This window comes from Nicotiana sylvestris, chromosome 3 (genome assembly GCF_000393655.2).
Source record: "Nicotiana sylvestris chromosome 3, ASM39365v2, whole genome shotgun sequence".
NCBI lineage: Eukaryota > Viridiplantae > Streptophyta > Magnoliopsida > Solanales > Solanaceae > Nicotiana > Nicotiana sylvestris.
Window position 1 is genome coordinate 193,557,318 of NC_091059.1, and position 27,406 is coordinate 193,584,723.

General features: G+C 40.6%; 1 protein-coding gene and 1 long non-coding RNA gene across 9 annotated transcripts; both read right to left on the reverse strand.

The window, feature by feature from the left end:
- Nucleotides 1-13,907: 13,907 nt before the first annotated feature.
- On the reverse strand, nt 13,908-15,795 carry LOC138888530 (uncharacterized). The gene is made up of 4 exons (XM_070170405.1): nt 15,152-15,795; nt 14,876-15,062; nt 14,558-14,657; nt 13,908-14,365 (listed from the first exon to the last, which is right to left on the reverse strand). Exons 1-4 carry the CDS (start codon nt 15,793-15,795, stop codon nt 13,908-13,910), a joined length of 1,389 nt encoding a protein of 462 aa, XP_070026506.1.
- A 4,119-nt stretch (nt 15,796-19,914) lies between these two features.
- On the reverse strand, nt 19,915-26,980 carry LOC104220335 (uncharacterized). Of its 8 annotated transcripts, none has more exons than XR_011406301.1 (8): nt 26,806-26,980; nt 25,647-25,819; nt 25,359-25,451; nt 24,490-24,587; nt 24,275-24,407; nt 21,189-21,783; nt 20,221-20,269; nt 19,915-20,131 (listed from the first exon to the last, which is right to left on the reverse strand). It is a non-coding gene; the product is annotated as an uncharacterized lncRNA (long non-coding RNA). The 8 variants fall into 8 exon arrangements; XR_011406300.1 differs by adding an exon at nt 22,641-22,708 and having other exon boundaries at nt 20,221-21,783; XR_011406298.1 differs by adding an exon at nt 22,641-22,708 and having other exon boundaries at nt 20,221-21,783; nt 23,051-24,407.
- Between the last annotated feature and the right edge of the window lie 426 nt (nt 26,981-27,406).

Here is a 27,406-nt window from a genome sequence, read left to right on the forward strand (position 1 = left end):
AGCAAACCCGAGCCAAGCAAGTTGGTAATACCAGGGATCCTGCCCACACCGGCAGTCGTGTTGAAAGGGGTATGTAGAGAACGGGTGACCATAAAGCCTGTGGTCCAGCTGCCGATGATTGACAGCAGGGCTGTGCCTTGGAAATATGAAAAGGCAGTGGTGACGTACCAAGGAAAACAGGTGGAAGAAGTCAGTTGTGAAGCGCAAGGGCTGACTCGATCAGGTCGATGTTTTGCTCCGGTGGAGTTAAGAAAAACCAACCCAGTGGCAACCAAGAAGCCAGTGTCAGAAGAAGAGGCTGAAGAATTCCTGAGGAAGATGAAAGTACAAGACTATTCTGTGGTTGAGCAGCTGAGAAAAACACCTGCCCAGATCTCACTATTGTCATTACTCCTCCATTCCGAGGAACATCGTCGGGCCCTGTTAAAGATATTGAACGAGGCTCATGTACCCAGTGAGATTTCTGTAAACCACCTGGAAACCATTGCTAGCAAGATTTTCGAGGTGAACAGAGTGACATTCTCAGATGATGACCTGCCGGTGGAAGGTACGGAGCATAACAAAGCTCTATACCTAGCTGTCAAATGTGAAGACTCGGTGGTAACCCGAGTATTGGTGGATAACGGCTCAAGCGCCAATATTTGTCCATTATCCACCCTGGACCAGTTAAAGATTGACCGTGGAAGAATCCGGGAGAATAGCATCTGTGTCCGGGGGTTTGACGGAAACGGAACAGCCACTGTGGGGGATGTTGTACTTGAACTGACCATTGGGCCAGTCCTGTTTACCATGGAATTCCAGGTGTTAGATGCCACAGTTTCTTATAACCTGCTGTTAGGACGACCCTGGATTCATGCAGCTAAAGCGGTGCCTTCCACCCTACATCAGACAGTGAAGTTCGAGTAGGAAAGACAAGAGGTCGTGTTACACGGCGAGGATACAACATGCACCATGGGCGGAACCATTGTACCTTTCATAGAAACCGCTGATGACAAAGGTCCTTGGGTCTACCAGATTTTCGATACAAGGTCGGCCAACAAAATTTCTGAAGGAGAAATCATCCCGCACCCTAGGGTAGCTGCCGCAACAGTCATGATGGTCTCAGAAATGCTGGGTAACGGATTCGTGCCGGGAAAAGGCCTGGGAGTCGAGCTTCAAGGGATAGTCCAGCCTGTCTCCCTTCCTAAGAATCTAGAAACTTTCGGGTTGGGGTTCAAACCAACCGCAGCAGACAGGAAGCAAGCGCGAAAAATGAAGAAGAGGGTCTGGTTTCTTCCTAAACCAGTACCACGCCTCTCAAGGTCTTTTGTCAAAGCAAGTGTCAAGGGGTCATCGGTCCCAAAGATTCAAGGACCTTTGATCGGTATAAATGAAGACCTGAATCAGAGTTTTGAGAGACTATTCGCGGATGTCAGTATGGTGGAAGCTGGAGAAGGTTCCAGCAGAGCAGAGATACAATTTGTGGGGCCTGAGGCCAAGACCAACAATTGGACGGTTACTCCTCTTCCTGTCCGAGGGGAGTCTTGGTAGTAGGCTTTGATTAATGTTTTGTTTGTTTGTTTGATCGGATTATTCAAGGGTGTAATCCAAATTTTACTTTCGTTTTTGTAAAAGTGTGAACCCTTTTATCCCGCAAATTTAATAAAGTTCTTTTCTTTTGTCCCATTTTAATTTTTGTTTTGTTCTTTTTCTTTCTGAACAGTTCTCTTTTTACTGGTTCTAATGACATGGCATGCACAGCGGATCTTCGACCTAGTCTAATAAATCAATCTGAATCCGACTCAATGATGCAAGAGGTCGTTTGTGATGATGAATCTGAATGTGACGAAGGTGAAGCCTTCGAAGAGATAAACCGAGAACTGTGCCAATTTGAAGAGAAACCCAAGCCTAACCTAAATGACACTGAGGCTGTGAATCTAGGAGACGCTGATAATGTCCAAGAGACCAAAATTAGCATCCACATTGAGCCGAATGTCAGAGCAGAATTGATCAAAACTCTCATGGAATTCAAAGATGTTTTTGCATGGTCATATGATGATATGCCTGGGTTAAGCACCAATTTAGTGGTTCACAAATTACCCACTGACCCGGCATACCCTCCGGTCAAGCAAAAATTAAGGAAATTTAAAACAGAAATGAGTGTAAAGATCAAAGAAGAAGTGATTAAGCAGTTGCAATCGAAGGTCATTCGGGTCACTCGGTATCCCGAGTGGTTGGCCAATGTGGTACCAGTCCCAAAGAAGGATGGAAAAATCAGGGTGTGCGTTGATTACCGCAACCTCAACAAAGCAAGTCCCAAGGACAATTTTCCGCTACCCAACATTCATATCTTGATCGACAATTGCGCAGGGCGCGATATCGGATCCTTTGTGGATTGCTATGCGGGTTATCATCAGATCTTAATGGACGAGGAGGATGCTGAGAAGACAGCGTTTATCACGCCATGGGGAACCTACTGCTATCGGGTAATGCCATTCGGATTAAAGAACGCCGGGGCAACGTACATGCGAGCAATGACTGCTGTGTTTCATGACATGATACACAAGGAAATCGAGGTGTACGTCGATGATGTGATCATCAAATCTTGGCGTCAGGAGGACCATGTAGCAGACCTAAGGAGATTTTTCCAAAGACTCCGGAGGTATGATATCAAGCTTAACCCGGCCAAATGCGCATTCGGGGTTCCATCAGGAAAGTTGCTAGGATTCATCGTCAGTCGACGGGGGATTGAGTTAGACCCATCCAAAATTGAATCCATCCGAGATTTGCCACCGCCAAGGAACAAAACAGAGGTAATGAGTTTGCTGGGTAGACTCAATTACATCAGCAGGTTCATCGCTCAACTCACAGCAACTTGTGAGCCCATATTTCGGCTACTGAGAAAGGATGCTGCAGTAGGTTGGACGGCAGAGTGTCAGGAGGCTTTCGACCAAATCAAAGGGTATCTGTCTAATCCACCCGTATTGGTCCCGCCTAAGCCCGGGAAACCCCTAATCCTTTACCTGACGGTCTTGGAAAATTCATTTGGTTGTGTACTGGGGCAACATGATGACACAGGAAGGAAGGAGCAGGCCATCTACTATCTTAGCAAGAAATTCACAGTACATGAGGTCAAGTACACTCAACTCGAGAAAACATGCTGCGCCCTAACTTGGGTAGCTCAGAAGTTGAAGCACTACCTGTCTTCATATACTACTTATCTCATATCCCGCTTGGACCCATTGAAGTATATCTTTCAGAAACCTATGCCCACGGGAAGGTTGGCAAAGTGGCAAATTCTGCTCACAGAGTTTGATATCATCTACGTAACGAGGACGGCCATGAAAGCCCAGGCACTGGCAGACCATTTGGCAGAGAATCCCGTTGATGAAAAATACGAGCCCTTAAGAACGTATTTTCCTGACGAAGAGGTGATGCATACGAATAAGTTGGAATTACCTGAGGAACCGGGTTGGAAGCTTTTCTTCGATGGAGCTGCAAACGCAAAAGGGGTTGGAATAGGAGCAGTACTCATTTCTGAAACAGGACGGCATTATCCTGTTACGGCTCAACTACGCTTCTATTGCACCAACAATATGGCCGAGTATGAGGCTTGCATTCTGGGTCTGCGCTTGGCTGCTGACATGGATGTCCAAGACGTCTTGGTCTTGGGAGACTCGGACCTCTTGGTACATCAAATTCAGGGTGAATGGGAAACACGAGATCTAAAGCTCATACCATACCGACAATGCTTGCATGATCTGAGCAAGCAATTTCGATCGGTGAAGTTCAAACACATCCCGAGAGTTCACAATGAGGTTGCGGATGCCTTGGCCACCTTGGCATCAATGCTGCACCACCCTGACAAAATGTATGTTGATCCTCTACACATCCAGGTCCGTGATCAGCACGCCTACTGCAATGCCATAGAAGAAGAAGCAGATGGCGAACCCTGGTTTCATGATATCAAGGAATACCTCAGGATGGGGATATATCCAGAACATGCCTCTGGAGACCAAAAAAGAGCCCTTCGGCGTTTGTCGAATGGTTTCTTCCTCAGTGGAGGAGTATTGTACAAAAGAACCCCGGATTTGGGATTGTTGAGATGCATAGATGCCGGGCAGGTAACGTCGGTTATGGAAGAAGTACATGCTGGAGTTTGTGGGCCACACATGAGCGGATATGTATTGGCAAGAAAAATCCTTCGAACAGGATGTTATTGGCTAACCATGGAACACGACTGTATCACTTTCGTGAGGAAATGCCATCAGTGCCAGATACATGGAGATTTGATTCATTCTCCGCCAACAGAGTTACATACGATGTCAGCACCCTGGCCGTTTGTGGCATGGGGCATGGATGTCATTGGGCCCATCGAGCCAGCAGCATCCAACGGTCACAGGTTCATTCTAGTGACCATTGATTACTTCACCAAATGGGTTGAGGCTAAAACCTTCAAATCAGTAACCAAGAAGGCAGTGGTGGACTTTGTTCACTCCCATATCATCTGCAGATTTGGGATCCCAAAAGTGATCATCACGGATAATGGTGCGAATCTTAATAGCAGCCTAATGAGAGAGGTATGCCAACAATTCAAGATTATACACTGCAATTCCACCCCATATCGTCCCAAAGCGAATGGAGCAGTCGAAGCAGCCAACAAGAATATCAAGAAGATACTGCGAAAGATGGTGGAAGGATCCAGACAATGGCACGAGAAATTACCCTTTGCCTTGTTGGGTTACCGCACTACCGTCCGGACTTCCATAGGCACAACTCCTTATTTGTTGGTGTATGGAACTGAGGCCGTGATACCAGCGGAGGTCGAAATTCCGTCCCTCCGAATTGTCGCTGAAGCCGGAATTGATGATGATGAATGGATCAAAGCTCGCTTGGAACAGTTGAGCCTGATAGATGAGAAAAGATTGGCAGCAGTGTGCCATGGTCAGCTATACCAGAAGAGAATGGCAAGAGCGTATAATAAGAAGGTGCGCCCCAGGAAGTTTGAAGTAGGGCAGCAAGTATTGAAGAAGATCCTCCCACATCAGGTCGAGGCAAAAGGCAAATTCGCCCCAAATTGGCAAGGGCCTTATATCGTGACCAGAGTATTGTCCAACGGTGCTTTGTGTTTGACAGATGTCGAAGGTAGATGTGTCGACATGGCTATCAATTCAGATGCAGTCAAGAGATATTATGCGTAATTTCTTTAATTATGGCAATTTTTGGTTTATTTGTTTGTATTTGGCATTTATTGGATAATGAGATGACGGAGGCAATTCTTTCTTCTATCCAAACACTTTTAACCCTTGCTTCCCCCTTTTGAGCCTTAAGTTATTCTTTCATACCCCTCTTTTGGAATCACTAATGGAAAAGACATGAAAAAAAAGAGGAAAGAAAAGAAAAGAAAAGAAAAAGAAAATGAAAAGAAAAAAAAAGAGATAAAATCACAAGAAATACAAAACCGTGGGAACTACGTTTGACCTGATTCCTCAAAGAGGATACGTAGGCGCCTCACGGCTCGGTCATAGTATGCATCATAGTGAATATAGGATGCATGATGTACATAGTGTGCATAATAGGCACAATGTGCGTAACACACATAGCTCAACATAAGCGTAAAAAATAAAGTCCCCAAGCAAGAAAACTGGGGCAGAGGTTATGTTTTAAGTTCCAACAAAGGTTTGATTCCAAAAGTTGTAGCACATCACCCTTCAAATTGTTTTCATTTTTATAGCCTTTCTTCAATCCCACACCAAAACCAACATCAACATCCAAAAGACCTCCCGATCAATGTTCGAGAGATGCCAAATTCGGCGAATAAGGCCGAGAATAATACACTGATCCCTAGCAAAGAAGAGGATCGTAAGACTGGGAATGAGTTGATAGTCAAAAGAATCCCCAGAAGAGAGGGTCGTATCTACAACACCCCGAATCCTCGAAAGAAATAAAATGAGAGAGTCTTATCGGTGAAAACCTTCACAGGCACCGAGAGGCGATGTAAGATGAGGGATATGAAATGAGAGAGTCTTATTGGTGAAAACCTTCACAGGCACCATAAGGCGCCGGGAGATGAGAGAAAAGAGAGAGTCTCATTAGTGAAAACCCCTCGAAGGGCACTATGAGGCGACAAGACAGATCAGCAAAGCTACCACATTCGAAACGAAATGAACACTCCTTTATCATCCCCAGCAAGTCAAACCATCGGGCAAATCAATTGATACAAATAGACTGGGTCGGGAATCTATGGTGCACGCCATGATCACGGGGACCAGTTGTGTCATCCATATAAGTTCTTTTGATTGTCTCCTCCCATAAAAATATTGGTTCAGAAAGATTTTCTCCTTTCCATATCTTTTATTTTTTTTCCTAAAAATGTGTCTTGAAAGGATTTTTCAAAGCTTACTACCAGAAACCGGAGGGGAATTCATTCAATGCAGGATAATACAAACAGTCCTAAAGGCCGGTCCTAGGCAATGCAGTGATCATACCCGACACTGTCGGAGGAAGTAAGCTCATAAAGGGAGTGGTTTCAGGAGTTAAAAGCAGACTCCCACAGCATGTGCTTAAAGAGAAAGCAGAAAGGGGAATTAATTGAAAGCCAATCCCCAGCAGGCTAGAGACCCCCCCCCCCAGCCCCAGCAGGCAACTCTGCCCGTTAATCGATTATAGGGACATAGAGCAAGAAAAGGGGAAGAGAGAAAAATTGCTCGCTGGAAAGGCACCCTCTATCACCACGATTAAAACTGACTAAATCCTTTTGTCTGTTGCAGGAGAACAAAGAATTGACAAAGGCAGCAAGATGCAACGCCAGGGAAGTCACCAAAAACCGGGGCAGAAAATTTTCTGCCAATTGTCGAAAATTTTCTCAGAAGAACGGGGAACCAATTTCAATACATTTAAGTTCTAGGTCGCCCACCAGTATAATGCGGGAATACATTTAAGTTCTAGGTCGCCCACCAGTATAATGCGGGAATACATTTAAGTTCTAGGTCGCCCACCAGTATAATGCGGGAATACTTTAAGTTCTAGGTCGCCCACCAGTATAATGCGGGAATACATTTAAGTTCTAGGTCGCCCACCAGTATAATGCGGGAATACTTTTAAGTTCTAGGTCGCCCACCAGTATAATGCGGGAATACTTTTAAGTTCTAGGTCGCCCACCAGTATAATGCGGGAATACTTTTAAGTTCTAGGTCGCCCACCAGTATAATGCGGGAATACTTTTAAGTTCTAGGTCGCCCACCAGTATAATGCGGGAATACATTTAAGTTCTAGGTCGCCCACCAGTATAATGCGGGAATACATTTAAGTTCTAGGTCGCCCACCAGTATAATGCGGGAATACATCTAAGTTCTAGGTCGCCCACCAGTATAATGCGGGAATACATCTAAGTTCTAGGTCGCCCACCAGTATAATGCGGGAATACATCTAAGTTCTAGGTCGCCCACCAGTATAATGCGGGAATACATTTAAGTTCTAGGTCGCCCACCAGTATAATGCGGGAATACATTTAAGTTCTAGGTCGCCCACCAGTATAATGCGGGAATACATCTAAGTTCTAGGTCGTCCACCAGTATAATGCGGGAATACTTTAAGTTCTAGGTCGCCCACCAGTATAATGCGGGAATACATCTAAGTTCTAGGTTGCCCACCAGTATAATGCGGGAATACATTAAGTTCTAGGTCGCCCACCAGTATAATGCGGGAATACATTTCAGCTCTAGATTTTGGAACCAGTAACCTCACCTGAAGACGGAAGGTTACAACAGAGAGCCCCAAGCAGGAAAAACAATAAAAATCCCCAGCGCCAAGAAGCAGAAGGCTGCAAAAGCAAGCGCACATTCAAAAGGAAGAAGGAACACGTCTCAGAAGAAGCAGTTGGAGAACGCTATCGCATGCCCAACATAACAATCCTGATGAAAAGCCATACCACTGAAGAAACCATTGAAAGATTTAAAGAAGAAAGCCATGTTCCCAGCAAATCAAGCAAAGTGATGAGAACTGACATTCAGAAAAGGTGAAGGACCAGCATCATCTCCAAGTTCACAAAATAAAGGCGTCAGAGGAAAGCGTTAGCCGACAAGAAAGCAAGACAACAAGAACAAGTTGGAGATAGATGAGATCTCATACTCTAGCTTAACTTCTTGTTTTTCCTTTCAAGATCAATGTAACAAGGAGATCAGTGAGCGGTAGCATCCTAACAGTAGTATGCAACAGAGCACAACAGCACCAGGCACTACAGTCACACGGTAGTCCCAGCTACCAAAATTTCCCGAACTACATTGACCTGATTCCTGTTCAGCCCAGGATATGTAGGAAACCTCTGAAGCAAAGGTTCGGTCAAATCTTTTTCAAAAAATGCTTCACACGGAGTATTCGGACGGGCAAAAATCGCTCGCTTTATCTTTGCGCGAAAACCCTTCGTGTCTTCGTGCAAAGAGGGGCAGCTGTAAGCACGTGATTTTTGCTTTACGAGCAATCGCTCCAAAAGAAAATAAAAATAGTGACAAATGGTTTCGCTGTACAATTGTTCGAGTTTTTGTGACATGTGTTGTTAGTCATTTGTGGATCAGTCCATTTTTGCATTTAATCATTAACAAACAAAATACAAAATATGTATGTTAGGATGATTAAACCATAATTTGGTCAGTAAAAGAAAATTCAAAAAATATATATATGTGCATCGTTCGTTCTAGGCTTTTAGTTAACTTACTTAAATATTTTTGTGATAATTGTGTTAAAATGTTACATTGTTGTTTAGTTTTAATTTCGTTATTTTATTATTTGTTATTTTATTTTTGTTTTAAAAGAAAACTGAAATTTAAAAAAAAACAAAGAGTGAAGGAAATCGGTTTGGGCCCAAAATAAATGAAATAAAACAGGCCCAAACCAGCACTCAGACCCAGTCCAAGTCCAGGCCTGCCCAGGCACCTCCTGAAACGACGCCGTTTCAGTCAAATCAATCTGAGCCGTCCGTCCCAGCCGATCCAACGGTTCAGGACCTCTTTCAGCGACCCATGTTCAAACCCGACCCAAATAACCAGCCTGACCCAACCCCTCACTTAAACCAAACGACCCCGTTTAACTGCCAAACGACCCCGTCTCATTTCTCAGCATCAGATCCAAGCCGTTGAGATCATCTGATCTAACGGCTCAGATCCAATCCCATAGACCATATATAAACCTTCCCTTATACCCACGCCCCCTATACCAACACCCCACCCCTTCGTCCCCAAGTCGAACCCGGACCTCCCATTAGAAACCCTAGCCGCCCTCGTCTCCCTCGCCATTAAAGCCGGCGGCACGAACGCCGGTGACCACCTCCTGAACACCCTAAGACCCCCTCACTCTCCTGAACATGGATCTGTTACCCTCTTGCCTCGAATCACCTTCCCTCGTCTCGAATCTTCGTTTGAAGATTTGAGTCGAACCCGGACCTATGCCAAACCACCCCATCTTCATACCAGACATTCCCCTGACCTTCCTCGTGACCAAACCAAGCTTGGTTTGGTCCGAATCTACCCACAACTCCTAAAAATCAGATCTGGAGATCCGAAACCTAGAACACTAATAGCCTTGGAATCCGGCCGGTCTTAACAAAGGTTTGAGGTTTAATGGATCTTAACCAAGGTGTTCTCATGTGAGAACACCCTGGTTAAAATTTGTTCGGCCTCAAAAGGGTCAAAGCTAAGTCGGATTTGGACAGTTTGGTTTAAACTCTTTCAGTAAGTTTTCTTTCTCTTTGTTTTAGTTTTGATTGAATGGTTAGCATGCTTTGTTGTGCCTGTTTGTTATTGTGTGATGTTTTCTTAATTTCTCCCGTCTCTGTCAAAGACCTTTTATTTGGTCGTTTGATTTTCTATGTGTGCTCTGATTATACTCTATGATATACATGTTCGTCAATTAGATTTGTCGTCAAAAGAGTTTAATTCATATAGGTTCCCAGTGTTGAACAAAGTTGTCTGAAGTTATCTGGGACTATATACGTGTTGTTTATATGAACGATTGATTGTTATGTGTTACGATTAATATAGTCGAGTCGATATATGTCGTCAATTAGTTTCAGTCGTTAATGGTAACAACTTGATTCGTGTTGTTTATTTCTGCTGTGATCGTATTTGAATCCCATTAGGAACTGAATTGAATTGCCAATTGAGCTTGTTCAAATTGAATTAAAGAACATCTAGGGGGAGGGTTATAATGGCAGCTCAGACTTGGATTTTAAAATACGATGCCAGGTGCATTTGGTTTAGACAGTCTGGGCAGCATGTGTATGGTTAGCTTTAGGGAATTAAAATAATTGGACAGCATGTGCTGTCAGATTATATTCCTGCTGCCCATACTTTGGGTTAAATAAACAAGGGACTAGGACACTTTAACAAAAAAGAGAGGGGCTGACAGGGATTTCATGGGAGTTTTGTTATTTAAAATAAGTGAGTGGAAAAACAACGGGGAGGGGGAATTTTGAGTTGTCAAAACAGACTGTTAAAGTATTAAGGTTAGGCTATAAAAGAGGCAGACCTTCGATTAGAAGGAGGAGAAATTTTTGGAGTCTTGAGGCTGGAATTTTTAGTCTTGAGAAAGGTTTTGTGAGTTTAAAGAAAAAGACTGAAAACAGAAGAGAGTTTCAGTAAAACATTGTAACCAAACACTGTCTGAGAGCTATCTAAGAGTTCATATTGGTCAAGCTGTCTTGGCCAAGTTCTGTTTCTTTAGCACTGACTGAGCTGTTTCTGGTTGTTGAATTGGTAGTGTTGCTGTATTGAATACTCTGTTATTGCTGTTTATTTCATCACTCTTTCCTGGGATTTGCTCGTTTGGTACACAACTATCTGTTGGTTCTTTTGTTCTGGGAAATACTACTGGTTGTCTGTGGACTGTAGAAAACACTTGTGGTTGTGGTTGTTGCTGTGTTGTTGATGTGTGTCTGCTGCTGCTGTGTTTGTGGCATACTGCCCGACTGACCATTCCTTTCTTCTTTTGTTCTCTATACCAGGTACACACCTAATACACTGTCAGATGTAATTGGAAAATTGAGGATGAATACAAAATGAGAAAACCTGAAGAATGTCTTTTATACGTAGATTGTTGCATTAAATATCATGTAATGTAGAATGATTTTATTCTTGTTTGGATGCTGGAAGTAGCTTGCACGCCTAGTAGATATCAATGAATGGTAATTGAATATCAGTTTGTATACGTATGCTGCTAGTTAAAAGTATTCTCAATGTGTTGGGTTATATCTTAGACTTAGTCTAATCGTATAGCATCTTCTTTAATACAAGTTAAGCATGAAGCCATCCATTGTTAGCTAAGTTCATTTCTTTTGATAAACTGCCTTATTATAATTGATAAACCACACCTTTAAAGCAAAGAACACAAATTCAGGGCCTCAACCTCACAAAGGTCGAGCCCAGGTCAAAACAGACCAGGCAGGCCTGCTTCGAGCAAGCAGTGGCCCAGGTCTGGCCAATCACGCTTGGGCTGGATTTGGGCCCGTGATTATTCGTTCGGCTGACTGTGCATGCAGCCTCGTGTCTGATTTTAAGCATTTCTGAATGTTGTACAAACAACTTGCAAGCATGTAATTAATTAGGACTATCTACTGTTTTCAATTGATAAGGACAAACAAGACAAGAAACGTAGTTGCTATAGGATATCCTTTCAAAATAAGAATGAGACGAGCCTCGAAAAACAAAAAATGTACAAAGTGCGGGGCCCTCTAAATGTATATATATTAAAATACTTAGAATTTGGGATGGACCGTTTAGTGAATTTCACTGTCATCCCTAAAGATAATAACGCGTTGGCCTCTTTAGACGCGATTTAATTAAATTACTTTCTTAAAATCGGGTGTGCATTTCATGCAACCCAAATCCAAATCCTAAAACATCAAATAAAATATGTTTCGGATTGTGGGTGCATTTCATGTGACACAGTCCAAAGATATGTTTTAAGCGATGTTCACATTCCTAAAAATAATGATAATAAAGCGGTAAAAGATAAAATTTGCACATGGTTCATAATTGTATTAAAAATCAGATAAATAAGCCGAATATAACAGTTGAGCGACCGTGCTAGAACCACGGAACTCGGGAATGCCTAACACCTTCTCCCGGGTTAACAGAATTCCTTATCCGGATTTCTGGTACGCAGACTGTAATATGGAGTCATTATTTTCCTCGATTCGAGATTAAAGTTGGTGACTTGGGACACCCTAAATCTCCCAAGTGGCGACTCTGAAATAAATAAACCAATCCCGTTTCGATTGTCCTTTAATTGGAAAAACTCCTTTGTACCCTCACGGGTGCGGAAAAAGGAGGTGTGACAGCCGGTAGATATTCTAGACTGGAAGGTTCATCAGTTCAGATCGAAGAGTTTCCCCTCTATTCGTGTTCAGTGGAGAGGTCAGTCTGTTGAGGCATCGACCTGGGAGTCTGAGTCTGATATGCGAAGCCATTATCCCCATCTTTTTTCCGACTCAGGTACTTTCTTCTTATGTTCGATTGAGGACGAACGGTTATTTTCGAGGTGGAGAATGTGATGACCCGAAATGTCATCACTTGTTTTAGAAATAAATTCTTTGTTTCGAGGCCTAAAAACCTCCAATTTGTCTCACCTCGATTTATGTGTGTGGTCCGGACGTATATCCGGAAAGCTTTTATGTGAAAATATGAGAAATAGAAGTTTCTAGAGTTAAAATTTGATTATGGTTGACTTTGGTCAATATTTTGAGCAAACAGACCCGGATCTGTGTTTCGACGATCCCGGGAGGTCCGCAGTAAAATATGGGACTTGGGCGTATGCCCAGAAATGAATTCCGAGGTCCCAAGCCTTAGAAATCAATTTTTGAAAGAAATTATTTTGCTAAATTATTTATGAAATAAAGAAGAGAATTAATATTTGAAACCATTGGTATCGGGCACGTATTATGGTTTCGGAGCCTGGTACAAACTTGTTATAGTATTTAATTGATAACTGTGAAATTTGGTGAAAATGGAGTTTGTTTGACGTGATTTGGGCATCCGGTTGAGAAATAATGAACTTTAAGTGTTCTTGAGAAAAATGATGAGTTTTGATGGTGCAATTGTCAAACACGTTTTGAGTTTATGAAAAATTTGCTCACATTCCTCCGTCCACTGAAACTTTTGCATTTTTTTGTGTTAGCTTGGTCAGTGGCGCTGCTATTCTGGAGAAATCCTGCACAAAATACCTATAATAGCCTAAAAAGCTGCGAATCTCTATAGGAGAAGTAGGCCTGGGCCATTTCTGCACAGCTTCTGTCTTCTTAGGATCTACCATAATTCCATCTTTGGAAACAACATGCCCCAGAAATGATACCGAGTCTAGCCAAAATTCACACTTCAAGAACTTAGCATAAAGCTGATGTTCTCACAATGTTTGCAACACAGTCCTGAGATGATCCTCATGTTCTCCTTGGCTACGAGAATATATCAGGATATCATCAATAAATACTATTACAAATCTATCTAGAAACGTCTTGAACACCCTATTCATTAAATCCATGAATTTTGCTGGAGCATTAGTCAATCCGAAAGGCATCACAAGAAACTCATAGTGCCTGTATCGAGTTCTGAAATCAGTCTTAGAAATATCTTCATCTTTGATTCTAAGTTGATGATAACCAGAACGGAGGTCAATCTTTGAAAAATGGGCAGCTCCTTGTAACTGATCAAACATGTCGTCTATACGAGGCAAAGGATATTTATTGCATATTGTTATCTTGTTCAACTGCCTGTAGTCAATGCACATTCTCAGGGATCCGTCTTTCTTCTTTATAAACAATACCGGTGCACCCCATGGTGATACACTAGGTCTAATAAAACCCTTATCTAACAAATCTTGTAACTGTTGCTTTAGCTCCCTCAACTCTGCTGGTTCCATTCGATATGGGGTATCGATATGGGTTATGTGTCAGGTAGCAAATCAATACCAAAGTCTATTTCTCGCACTGGGGGCAATTCTGGTAAATCCTCAGGAAATACATCAGAAAATTCTCTCACTACTAGTACATTTTCTATATTAACTGTTTCCTTTCTTGTGACATTTACAATAGCTAAGAGACCCAAGCAACCTTTCTTCAGAAGTCGTTGAGCTTTTATAAAAGATACAACTTTGCAAATCTCTTGAACCTGACTCCTTCTTAGAATAAAACTGGGTTCATTTGGTATCTCAAACTTAACGATCTTTGCATGACAATCGACTATAGCATAGCAAGAAGAAAACCAATCTATTCCTATCAGCATGTCAAAGTCAATCATATAAGGTACAATAAGGTCAGCTAGAGTATCTCTACCCTCAACCCGAATCTGACAAGCATGATACACGTATTCAGCTAATAGAGACTCTCCAACAGGAGTAACAACTAGAAAAGGATCATTCAATAGCTCAGGCTATCTACTAAACCTCAAAGCAAAGTTCGAGGACACATAGGAGTGAGTAGATCCCGGATCAATCAACGCAAGTGCATCAAATGAATTGACAGAAAGAATACTTGTAACCATAACATTCGAGGTCTGAGCATCCTGTCTAGTAAATGCAAAAACTCTCCCCTGACCTCTACCAGCATTCCCTTGTCCTTGATTCACAATAGCATGGTCTCCAGCAACTCGACCTCTATTTCCTGTACCTGTAGCACCTGAAGTGTTACGAGTAGTCTGAGTCGGTGCAGCTGACTAAATGGAAGCCTAGTTGAAATTTCTTGGAGGCTGAGGGCAATCCCTCAAGTGATGTACTAACTGGCCACACCAAAATCACTCTCTAGTTAGAACACGATATTGGCCCAAATGTGATCTACCACAGGTTTGGCAAACTGGAGTAGTGGCATATATCTGCCCAGAATTACGATGTCCAGAAGATGATGGTCCCCTATTACCTTGTTTGTAATGTGGTCTGTATGTGGACTGTGAAGACATGTGTGTCCCTGTCTGAGAACCTGTTGTTGTCCCTGATTTCTTGCTCTTCTATTTTCAGTAAAACCGCCACTGAAAGCCCCTCCTGTCTTGGCCTTCTTACGTAAATCACCAGTTGCACGCTCATCACGTCCCTTGTTTTCAATCTTTCTAGCAAGGTCGACTACATTAGAGTAGGATAAAGTCTTCATCTGTGGGCTACTGCAGTGTATAGACGACCAACCAATCCATCAACAAACCTCTGAACTCGAGCTTCATCGGTAGGCACTAAGTAAGGAACATATATAGCCAGCTTAAAAAACTTAGTGTTATATGTTGACACATCTATATCTGGAGTCTGAACCAATCTCTCAAAGTCTCTAGCATATTTTTGCATCAGGCTGTCTGGGAGAAAATGATTCTTGAACAACTTAGTGAACTCGTCCCATGTCACTGGTGTTGCTCCTGCTGGCCTTCCTAGCAATACAGTTTCATACCATGTGTTGGCCATATCCTCTAGTTTGTATGTTGCGAGGTCCGCGGCTCTCTCACTAGAACATCCAAGAGCACGTAATGCCTTGAGTGTCCCATCCAAGAAACTTTGAGGATCTGCTGAACTATCGGAACCTATGAATTTTGGTGATTTCAATTTCAAAAACTCTTGTAGGGATACTTCCTTATTTCCGAAAGTCTGAGTCTGTGCAGGTGCTTGTGTCTGCAAAGTAGCCTGAGGAGCTGAACTTCCTCCCTGAGTAGGCATCAATGCCTCCAACACATTCAATAACCTTGCCATTGCGTCTGCATGTAAGGCAACAGTAGGTACAATAGTTGGCACTGGTGGTGGAGCGTCCTGAACTCCCTGCCCTTGCACTTGATCTGGCATAGCAGCTTGGGGTTGACCCATGTTTCCAACTCCAGGTTGAGGAGCAGTCTGTCTTCTAGTTTGATGAACCCCAACTTGACCACCACCCGAGTAGCACCACGTCCAGCACCATGTCCAGCAGATGAGGGTGTGCGTGTCCTAGCCATCTGCGAAAGAAATATTCCAAAGTAAATCTCAAGTTATCTCAGTGCACGATCAAAGAATGAGAGAAGGGAAAACCTTATTAGATGTTGAGTAGCCTCAAGATCATAAGTATGGGCTTCTACATACCCATGAACAAGACTCTACTAAACATTGCTCCATGACTCGGGACTTAAAGCCTAAGCTTTGATACCAACTTTGTCACGACCCAATTTAGGATCGTGACTGGTGCTTAGGAGCAAGTGCCCCCAAGTAAGCCTCATCCGTATTTTACAAAAAATCGGACAGAGTTTTTCCTATTTTTTTACTGTCCCAAAACTTTTCATGTCTCAAATCTGCAACCAAACATCCTAATAGCAATCAAATGACAATGACTATATCAATTAACCAAAATAAATATCTACCTTTACTAGTCCACCCACTAACAACTAGAAATATTACTTTATATCCAAATTTGATAAGAATGAGCGATACTCAACATAAGTCTATAATAATTAAGAATACTCAAGACACTAAAGGAATGATCATGGAGAGACTCTAAGACTTCAAACAAAAGACCATAACAATTGATAAAAATCTCCGCCCACGCGAACAAGTGCGAGGCTCACCAAGAACGATCAACCTGTGCACTCTAATTTATGAAATCTTCGCCCGCGTCAACTGCTGTCTCTGTAAAAAAAATAGCGGAAAATGAGTCGATAGCTCAGTGAGTAATAACACTTAACCACAACCATTTTTATTGGGGACAAGTCAGAAAACATGCTAGTATATCAAACAGAAAATAACATAAAAGTGCCCTTTCAGAAACAATAAATAATTTTCAGTCTCATCATGTTTTTCTTGTAGTATAATACAATTAACAATTCAGTAGTAAGCTGACCACTGTATAATATCAATATTCAAATTTGGAAGGTTTCAATGAACGGATCATGTAATCGGTATAACTGTGAACTTTTTCGAAAGAAGTCAAATATAACGGTAGTCCCTACTTGAGGGAATCGGTAACGGTATGCTATTTATACCTTCCCACTAGCGAGAGATATAACTGTACTCTGTAATCGATAAATACAAGGTGCACCAGGTCTAACGAACACCGCCTTTAGCTACGGGATCCTTCAAAGTCTACTCTCATTTATACTTGTCTCTATATCCGTATATACTCATAGGAAAATATTTTAAAACAATATAGGGCATTTCGGTTCTTATAAAATCATGTAATTTTATTTAGATAACAGTAATTTCAAGTAACGGTAAAACATATCTAGTGACAGCAAAAATATTTAAAACAACGGTAATCATCTCAAATAACTATTTCGGTATCATATAGAGTAAAAGACTTGTCCCACATGCAACTCAAAATAATTGGTAATATATTCATATTAAAAATCATGTGTAAATCATGCAAGTTATGAAAACACAAATTGTGGTAAGATTATTACTTATAGTACTCGTGCCGAAATACCAAATGCTTCATCTCGAGCAATTCGTACAACTTCCTCCAATCAATCTATAATTACATGATATCGATCTCATGTTAATTTGCATATTTCGGTTAATTCGTAGCTAATTTAGAATGCCCAACCCTAAGAGTTTCATATTTGGCTCTTAATTTGCCGAATTATAATAATCCAACAAATCCCTCTTATTCTACTTGGAATATTAAGACCCATTTCAGTATCCCAACTCAATGCTATCAAAATTACATCGTAAATTTTTTTTCCAATATCACCAATATTAGTAGCAATCATATTTGATTACCAATCAGTAACGAAACGGAAAGGTTTTTGGAGGAATATCCCTTCTTCTTTTTTGTTTTCTGTTTTAGTATAGACAGACTATGTAAGTTTATAACCCCAAACCTATGGTACCAATTCATAAAAATTCCATGAACTGGATTATTTCATTAATATTAGTTCTTCAACTAATTCTTAACCCCAACTCTATAGCCATGGAATTTATGAATCAAATCTATAAATTAAGTTCAAAAATTTACCTACTTTTGTATTTAGTTAGTTTCTCTTCGTTGAATTATCCTGGTGCTCTTCAACGGAAGAAAAGTGCAAATCTCACGTTTTCTTTTGTTCTCAAAAGTAGCTGCCAAGCTTTTCACCAGGTCCCTTAACTTATTGTTGCATGTGAGTTTTCCCTGTATTAGAATCCTTCTACTATCCAAAGCCATCTTTTTTTTCTTTTGTGTTTGCCATGAGTCCTTCCCCTTCCCTTAATCCCTTTCTTTGCTTTTACCTTTTTACCATATTGTAATCTGGTGGGCTACGGCCCCTTTTTTATATCTTTTTCCTTTTTTTGTTAAATGACTCATATGTCCTTGTTTGAAATTTATGGGCTATTACAATTATATAAGACCATAAAAAGGTAAAGTTTGATAAGAGTTGGGCGGGTAGGGCTATGACCCAAATTTTAGCTCATCTTAACTCAGTCCATCTTACCTCAAATAACTTTTGGACGGGTCATTTCATCTGCCCAATTATTGACTCAACCCGTTTTGACTCACTTAAAATCGACCCAATCTACCGATTTGACACTACTAACTCCAACAAAGAGAGGTCAAAGAGGAACCAAAGGAGAGGGGAAAAAACCTAATATCTTTTTAAACTATATCAGTGTCATATATGTTTGACTCAATAGATATCGGAATCTTTTTGAACAAATCAATCAAAGAAAATGAAGGGGTAAATCTTAGCTAAGTATAATAATCTCTAGATCGAAAGATAGGTAAGGGGAATACGGATGATACGAATTCTTTATCTTATCCAGACCAAAAAGACTTTTAACAATATTCTTCTCAATCCTCTATGTAAGCAAGTATATAGTAAGAATTATGGATTAGCCAAAGTCCCAGCCCTTACAAAGTTGTTTCACGTTATATATATAAGGAACCCCACCTTTCTGAGCTCTAAAAGACAAGTTATAGGGAATATTCCTAATGTCCCTTAATGGGTCTGCACTACTGCAAGGGTCGTACAGTCTCTTGTTCGCCTCAAAGTCGCCCTCTGCAAGATGTCGAGCTGCGAGGATCTCATCAACGGTCGGGGTTGTTCAAATTTGGACCCATACAGCTAGTCCCTCCGCTTGTCGGGGTTGCAACTCGGTGCGCCCTCGATGGGAGGACACCATGCGCTCTTACGGAGAAATTTGACCCTACGAGGCGTTACGGCCTGGCCAATGGTAGGCGGTCAGCGTGCTTAGCAAGATACCAAGTAAAGCATTTTACTGGGAAATGACATCATCTTCACGTGCGTCATCATTGCGCAAGTTTTCGAGATGGGGGATTGATGGCTTGTCGCTTCGATTTTGGTGCAATTTTGCGACCTTACGCTTCGATTCTAGCTCCACCCAATCCTATAAATAGGTGGAGGGTTTGTTTTTTCAAAAAATCTTGGCCATTTCACTTCTGATTATCCTTCCTTATTTCTCCGAGTTTGTCCTAACACCCTTCTCACTACAAGAAAAACGGTCTTTAAGGAAGGGAAATATGGTCCTTAAAGATCCAAATCTGGTCCTAATAAACTAATTGCGACGGGAAAAAGCTGGTCGCCACCGGTCGCAATAGCTTCCGCCGCTAAAGGTCAATAACGACGGGTCCAAAAAACTGGTCGTTAAATGTTTTTAGAGACAGATAAAAGGTCTAGTCGTTAAATACCTTTAGAGACTACATATCTCGTCCCAATAGACAATTAATATATTATTAAAATTATATATTTTCTCGTCGTAAAACAGTTTTAGCGACCACTTTTCTCCTCCCTATTAGACGATAAATATATTATGAAAAATATATATTTTTCGGTGGTTAACCCATTTTAGCGACCACTCTTTAACTGGTCGTAACTTATCTTTTAAAGACGAGCAACACTAGTCCCTATTTAAAATAATTGTAGTAACTTTAACGACCATATTTCTAATCTCGATCTTATTGACCGCAAGTATTCCTAAAGCTCAATGTCACAAAAAAGTTATTTTCATCAATAAATATCAAATTGCTATAGAAAAATCTAGATATAAAAAGGTAATAAAGTTATTAATTGCAATGTTAACATCCCATGATGTTAGTTTCAGTATTTTCTCGACACCTTAACAAAAAAACTTAGCTAACATCCTGAGCTAGACTATATGATATCAAGTTTTACATAGCAAAATAATAATGAGCTTGTGTATTTTCCAAACTTGCATCTTGACTTGTAGTTTCAATCTTCAAAACCTGTAAGTACAAAATTTTGAAAAGACGATAAATAACTATTGGTAAAACAATATATGTTAATTTACAATAGTAATGGTTAAACCGCTTACCCCAAAAGCAATCTAAATTCATCAGGTGTATCCAGCAATATCAACAAGGCTAGAGGAATATAGAAAATTAGTTAGTAATGGTGCTACTGATTATGCTATTGAAGGTGCAAATTTTAAAGGTGCTACTGGATTTCATGACAAGGGAGATGATCGTGAAGTATTACAAATTTCCAGGAGTAATTGTGAGTGAGCGTATATCACAAACATGTTTTTCATGTTGTAGAAGTTTTACTAGCTAGTAGTACCAAATGCTGGTCTTTTGTACACTAATGAACTAATATTTGTGAGAGCTCACAAATGCTAATACATATCAGCAGATTAGCACCCACCTTGCTTGAGAGTAAGTAGGACTAAAGGCATAGATTATATATGTTTGCTAGAACACATACATACAAAATATGTTCTGTATGCTTTATTATAACAAATTGAATAGATAGTATCTTCATATCAGTCATGTGTGCAAGCAAATGAGTGTAATCTGAGGCTATTTCTGCCACAATGTCAAACCATTGAAAGGTTCAAGGTGAACTTGGGAGTACGCGTGATATAAAAGTAATGTAAAACAACAGCAAAATTCAAAAAATGTAGCTGCTCGACTACATATCACAAAGGACTTATGTACTTCTGATGATCACAAGGAAGGGGAATTACAAACGCATGTTACAGCTGCTCCAACACTGGATATTTCAGTAGTACTTAGTGCTGGTGTCAATAAAAATGCTCTTTTACTGTTCGAGAAAAAAAGTTCTAGGCTTTACTTCAAATGGGCACAGTATTTATGCTGAAGGCATATCGACTTCTATCTAGCAAGGGTTCCAGCAATCACTAACCCAGCCATTTGAATAGTGCAATTAGTACTATTTTGCTAGGATAAGGTAAATCCTCAGTGACAACAGAGATAGCAATAAGATAGAAATGACTATATAAATCAACAAAAAATTTAAAAAGCAGGGTATATTGTTACTAACTTGGTCAGCAGTCAAAAGTAGTGGTCATTCAGTTGAAACGTGCGATGTCAAAGGCGAGACATGTGATTGTTTAGCAGCAAAGTATTCCTTTATTTTCCTCATTTCTTTTATCTCATCTTCTAAGGTAGACAAGCGATCATGTAAGGATTTGTTTTCCTCATTCAAAGATTTGTTTTCCTCTCGAGTTGAACGTAGAGCGGATGTCACGACCCAATTCCCCGAACCCGGTCGTGATGGCGCCTCTCGTGAAGACAAGGCCAGCCAGACCAAAACAAACCACCTCTTTTAAACAGTTAAATACCATAAGTAGTTCTAAAACGTGATATAATAACCATAATTTGCGGAATTAACGACAACAGCAGTAGAAACCATCCCGACACAGCCCAAACCGGGGTGTCACAAGTCATGAGCAGCTAATAGTTCTGGATACCATTCTACTAGATACAAAGTCCGTTACAGAAGTTCAAGAACATGAAAATAGTAAGATAAGGGAGGAACGGGGGCTACGGACGCCAACAACTACCTCGTAGTCTCCGAAAACACTGCCTGGACTAGGAGGATCAGCACTCAGGAGCGAACTCTGCGATACCTGAATCTGCACACACGATGCAGGGAGTAATGTGAGTACTCCGACTCAGTGAGTAATAATCATAAATAATGGCTGAAAGCAAGAAAACACGTAAAGGCACAAAGCAATTCTATATCAAGCAGTAAAATCACTTAAGGCAGTAAATCCATGAAGAAATCAAATGAAGTTCCTTTAAACCAAGTAAAACAGGTAATTTAGCGGGTGAATAGCAAGTAGAAATTCGCCCATCGAGCACAGTAACAATCACTCAGAACAGTATCAGCCCCTCAGGCTCACTCTCGGTACAATATCAGCCCCTCGGGCTCACTCTTAAATCATGATGGGTACCCGCGCTCATTGTGGGGGTGCAAACTCCGGAGGGGCTCCTTACGGTCCAAGCGCAATATCAAGCCATCTCGTGGCAATAAAAAGTATCTCAGGCCCTCGGCCTCACTCAATCCGAAAATCATCACAAGCCCCTCGGGCATTAGTAAAACAGTAGTTCTCAGCCCAAAACATCATTTAGAAATATCATTTAAGTTCAAATACGAATAAAAGTGATTGAGTTTGTAAAACAGTAAATATCAACAGGACTGAGTTCAAGTAATAAGTCAAATAGTGAGGAATTAGTGATAAAAATCCCCGGAGGGTTCAAATAGTTGGTACGAAGCCCGAATATGGCAATCAGCCCAAATCATGACGATAACAAATAAGTTTCAGTCAAATACGCGGTAAAATCATCAATCGGGACGGACCAAGTCACAATCCCCAGTAGTAAAAGACCCCACGCTCATCACCCAGCGCGTGTGTCACCTCAATACAGCACTACGATGTGCAATCCGGGGTTTCAAACCCTCAGGACATCATTTACAACCATTACTCACCTCGAACCGGCTAATTCTCTAGCTCGCGACGCCTTTGCCCCTCGAATTGGCCTCCACGCACGTCGAATCTATCCAAAATCAGAACGAATACGTCACAATATGCTAAGGGAACAAAGCCCAAGCAAAAACAATCGAATTATCACAAAATTCCAAAAATTGGTCAAACCCGACCCTCGGGCCCACATCTCAGAATTTGACAAAATTCACAAACAAGAATCCTTATACTCTCACGAGTCTATCCATACGAAAATTATCCAATTCCGATACCATTTGGTCCTTCAAATCATCATTTTATATTTTTGAAAGATTTCACAATTTTCTTCCCAAATTCCATCCCAAATCACAAATTAAATGATGAATTCAATGATAGATTCATGTACTCTAGCCAAATCTGAGTTAGAATCACTTACCCCGATGAATTTCTTGAAAACCCTTCGAAAAATCACCAAAATCCGAGCTCTTTAGGTCAAAATATCAAATAAAACCCAAAACCTCGTATTTATAGAGTACCCCACAGATTTTCACCTCCGCGGGCCGCACAAAATCGATTGTGGTCCGCACAAAACCAGTGCAGTCCGCACAAAAACGACCGCGGCCGCACAAGCTTTCATTTGCAGTGACCGGCTTTAGTATTTTGCTCATAACTTTCACTACAGATGTCCAAATTGCAATATCTTTACCTTTCTGGAAACTAGACACGAAAGGATACAACTTTCATTTTTGAATCATTTCAAAATTACTTGTATATCAAAAGATATGAGCTTCCGAAGTAGGACCAGCAGAATGTTCTTCACCGCGGCCGCACACCATTTTGTGCGGTCCGCACAACACTTACCGCAGCCACACTTCATTTTGTGCGGTCTGCACAGCAAATACCGTGGTCGCACTTCTTTTTGTGTGGACCGCGCAGGTGAGTTTCGAGGCCTGCAACCCTTCTGGACCTGCTACCGCTATAATTTTTGGCCTAAAACATCCTGGAACCTACCCGGACCTTCAAACCAATTGTACCAACACATCTCATGACATCGTTCAAACTTGTTCAAAACTTCGGAACGCTCACAACAACATCAATCACCAATTTAACATAGGATTCAAGCCTAAGAACTCCAAGAACTCTTAAATTATGCTTTCGATCAAAAAGTCTATCAAATCTCGTCTGAATGACCTAAAATTTTGCACACACATCCCAAATGACACAACGAAGCTACTGTCACTCTCGGAATTCCATTCTGACCCCTATATCAAAATCTCGTCTATCAACCGGAACCGCCAAAATATCAACTTCGCCAAGTTAAGCCTAAATCTTCTCTACAACTCCAAAACCCATTCCGATCGCGCTCCTAAGTCACAAATCACCTCCCGAAGCTAACCGAACCATCGAAACTCACTTCTGAGCCTTCTAACACATAAGTCAACATCCGATTGACTTTTCCAACTTAAGCCTTCTTAAAAGAGATTAAGTGACTCATTTCTTACCAAATCCTCTCCGAACTCGAATTAATCAACCCGATCACATAAAACACGGATAACGAAGCGTAAAGAAGCTAAAATAGGGGAAAACGGAGCGGTAACTCATGAGACGACTGGCCGGGTCGTCACAGCGGACAGTAATTCAGCCTTTGAAGAAGTGTCACCTTTCAAGTCTTACGCCTTTACTCCACCCCCAAAGCCAAATACATGGCTACGAGTTTGAGGTCCACAACACTTTTCTACTATCTCTATGGTAGGTAAAGATGCACCTGATTGAACTATTTCTTCAATCTGAACCTACAAAACATATGAAGAAATATTTTATATTAGAACCGATAATAATTTCAAGTAATTTACATATTCAGTTGACTAAACATACATGTTTTTCAATTGCTTCAGGTTCAACAAGCTTGTTATTTTTCTTACGAGTCTCAAAGAAAATTGTTGCCAAATCTGGTGGATTGTCATCTTTCCCGCCTTTTACATCAAAGGTAAACATGTCAGAAAATACCTCGTTTAGAAATTGAAAATGTGCTGAATATTTAATAGAAAGATTGTCATTTGAGAGCTTTCAGTTCAAAAAGTAATTGTCTGATCAACAAATATTGAACTACACATTGCTAGAGATTGAAAACATTCCTTAATCCAAAAACCAGACAATCCTCAGGAGAGTTTGATTTGACTGCCACTCTTTTGCGAGATCTTTCATTGTTGTCAAGTCAATCAAATAGGCTTTTGCATGAAGAGCTTAATTATAATGGCCACGACCTAGCTGAAGAACAGACGACTACATGCATCTTTAAATATTGAAGGTCAGACATCAGCTCACAAAGTTACTACTAGTCCTATTGAATATTCGAGCAACAAGAAGGAAGGGGGAGGTTATTTTTCATGAATGGACTTGGTAGAACTGGGAAAACAATATTTTTGTGGAAAGAAATCATAACCAAGATCTGATCTTGTTCTTGCAATAGCTACTTCGGGAATAGCAGCTTTGTTATTTCACAATTTATTAAGCACATATAGTATTACAATATAGATACATAACCGCGCAAAGTGCAGGTGGACGACTAGTCTTACCATAATAGAAAGGTCACCCTCAACATTCAACAACAGATGCAAAAATAAAAAGAATTGCCCTTCTAAACAAGAAGCATGATGGGTCACAGATCAAAGGAAAATGAGACAGACCTCAGTAAGCACCTCGTAAATATTTCCTTTAGAAAATTAGAGATTTTATGATAATACCTTTTGATAAATTATCTCTCGAACAGGCTTGCTACCAATATGATGAAGCATCTTCAATTTAGCTCGGTTTGCTGCATTCTTATCGCTTCTCACCTTTGTGAAACAATAAACTTAAATATAATTATTGTAATAAACCTAAATAATATACTTAGGTTTGATTCTTGATATAGCGGAAAAAAGATATCTGGCGCTAGGGGGAAATCAGACTACATATGCTTTGGCGAAATAGACTATTAAATCGTTCGGCATACTTGAAAACTTTCAGAAGAAAAATGTTCCTTTACTAACCACTCTCATTCTTTCTTGTCTACTCCCTTTGGAATATTCTTAAGAGCTTGTTGGATTGGCTTGTCCTTCACATATTTTGCATGCAAGTGTCCTCTCCATTTGTTCCATAACTCTTTTATCCATCCCAAGATATGATCACGATGATCATTCATGTCAACACTCTCAAACTTATCCTACAATAATCAAAATATTGGTTGAGTTAATGCATCACAAGAGTTCTCCTAAACCTTGTAAATCAGTAAAAGGGCAAGAATACAATCAAAAATGTATATCATAACCATCAACCTCATTGTCTATTTCTCTAGTTATTTTTGTTTGAGCACTGCAGGCTTTTTCGTTTTTACCACCTTTACTAGTGAACAATGCACCATGGAATAGAGAAATGATATAACAACTGATGTTTCTCCCCCACCCTCCCTCCAAACAATTACTATGTCTTAATGTCAAGTTAGTTGGGATCTGCTTGAATTTCTACTATCTATTTGGCTCATTTTGACTTCTTTCTATTATCAGTATTAGATTCAGGTATCTAGCAGCAGATATTTTCAGTTTTTCAAACTTCTGCTGTTGTATCGAGGGTCTCAAAAGTCTCTCAGATATATATATCAAGACTTGTTTGCCATATAATTACTTGCTCTTCAAGTCTAATGCTCTATATAGGTGGAGACTTATGCATACTTCATCTCTGTATTGATCAATCAATCAATCTATTACTTCTCTAATGAGATGCACATTATTTAAAAGAGAAACATATTTGCTCGCAAAGATCAGATGAGGTCACTTCTGCCCAGAATATTAGAGCAGATTTGCTAAACCAAATATGCGAACAAGGAGGTTTTTCTGGTCCTCTCAAGTGAAATTATATACAAAAGGTTTATCCGGTTTTAATTTTACAAAATTTAATAAGAAGTCCATACATCCCTTCTCTGTCAATACCTACAGCCAATACAAATCCGAAGGAGAAAGCAGACAATGTGTACGGATTCAATTAGCAAACTTCATAGCAATCTAGCCTTTGCCTATGACCTATCAAACCAAAAGGCAGATGCAAGAGACTGGAAAACAGAATCATCAACAGTTTTTTCACAATAAAGAACGAGCAACTTAGAAAGCGAGGTTGAAAAAGAAGAAAAGGAGCAACTCAGAAGAGGAGGCGTACCTGGATTCGCAAATAGAGGTTGAAAATTAGGGCAGACTTTCGATTCACAAATCAATTCGTAACCCTTGCTTTGAGAAAACAAAATTTCTGAGAGATTGATAGAGGAAGACAGAGCAGCAGCGTTCTTGTGTTTTGAGACTAGGGCAAGCTGCAGGTCGATGAGTTTGTTTTGGAAAAACAGTCTTTTAGTTTTTGGAATTTTTAATTTAGTAAATTAGTTTTGGCGCCTATTTTTTAGAAAATAATATTTTTTTAATAGTCTAGTATTATATTTGGCGGCATTCTCTCCCACTCATAACCCCTCAATTATAATTTGGGACCGGTTACTAGTTTCTTTAGGGACCAGATTTAGTACCTTCGCAATAAAATACAGAATTAAGGACCACAATAAAATATCATCGCAATACATACACTTTTAGAGACGGGATTATTAACTCGTCTCTAAATGTTGGTCGCAGATAAGCTTTTTTCTTGTAGTGTCTGATTCTTCTTCTCACACTCTTTTGTTTTTGCTGTGTCGTTACCCTTTTTAACGAAAGCATGTCATGATCACATCGATCTCGTAAAGGGGTTTTTGAGGCCTCCCCATTGTCCAAGGCGC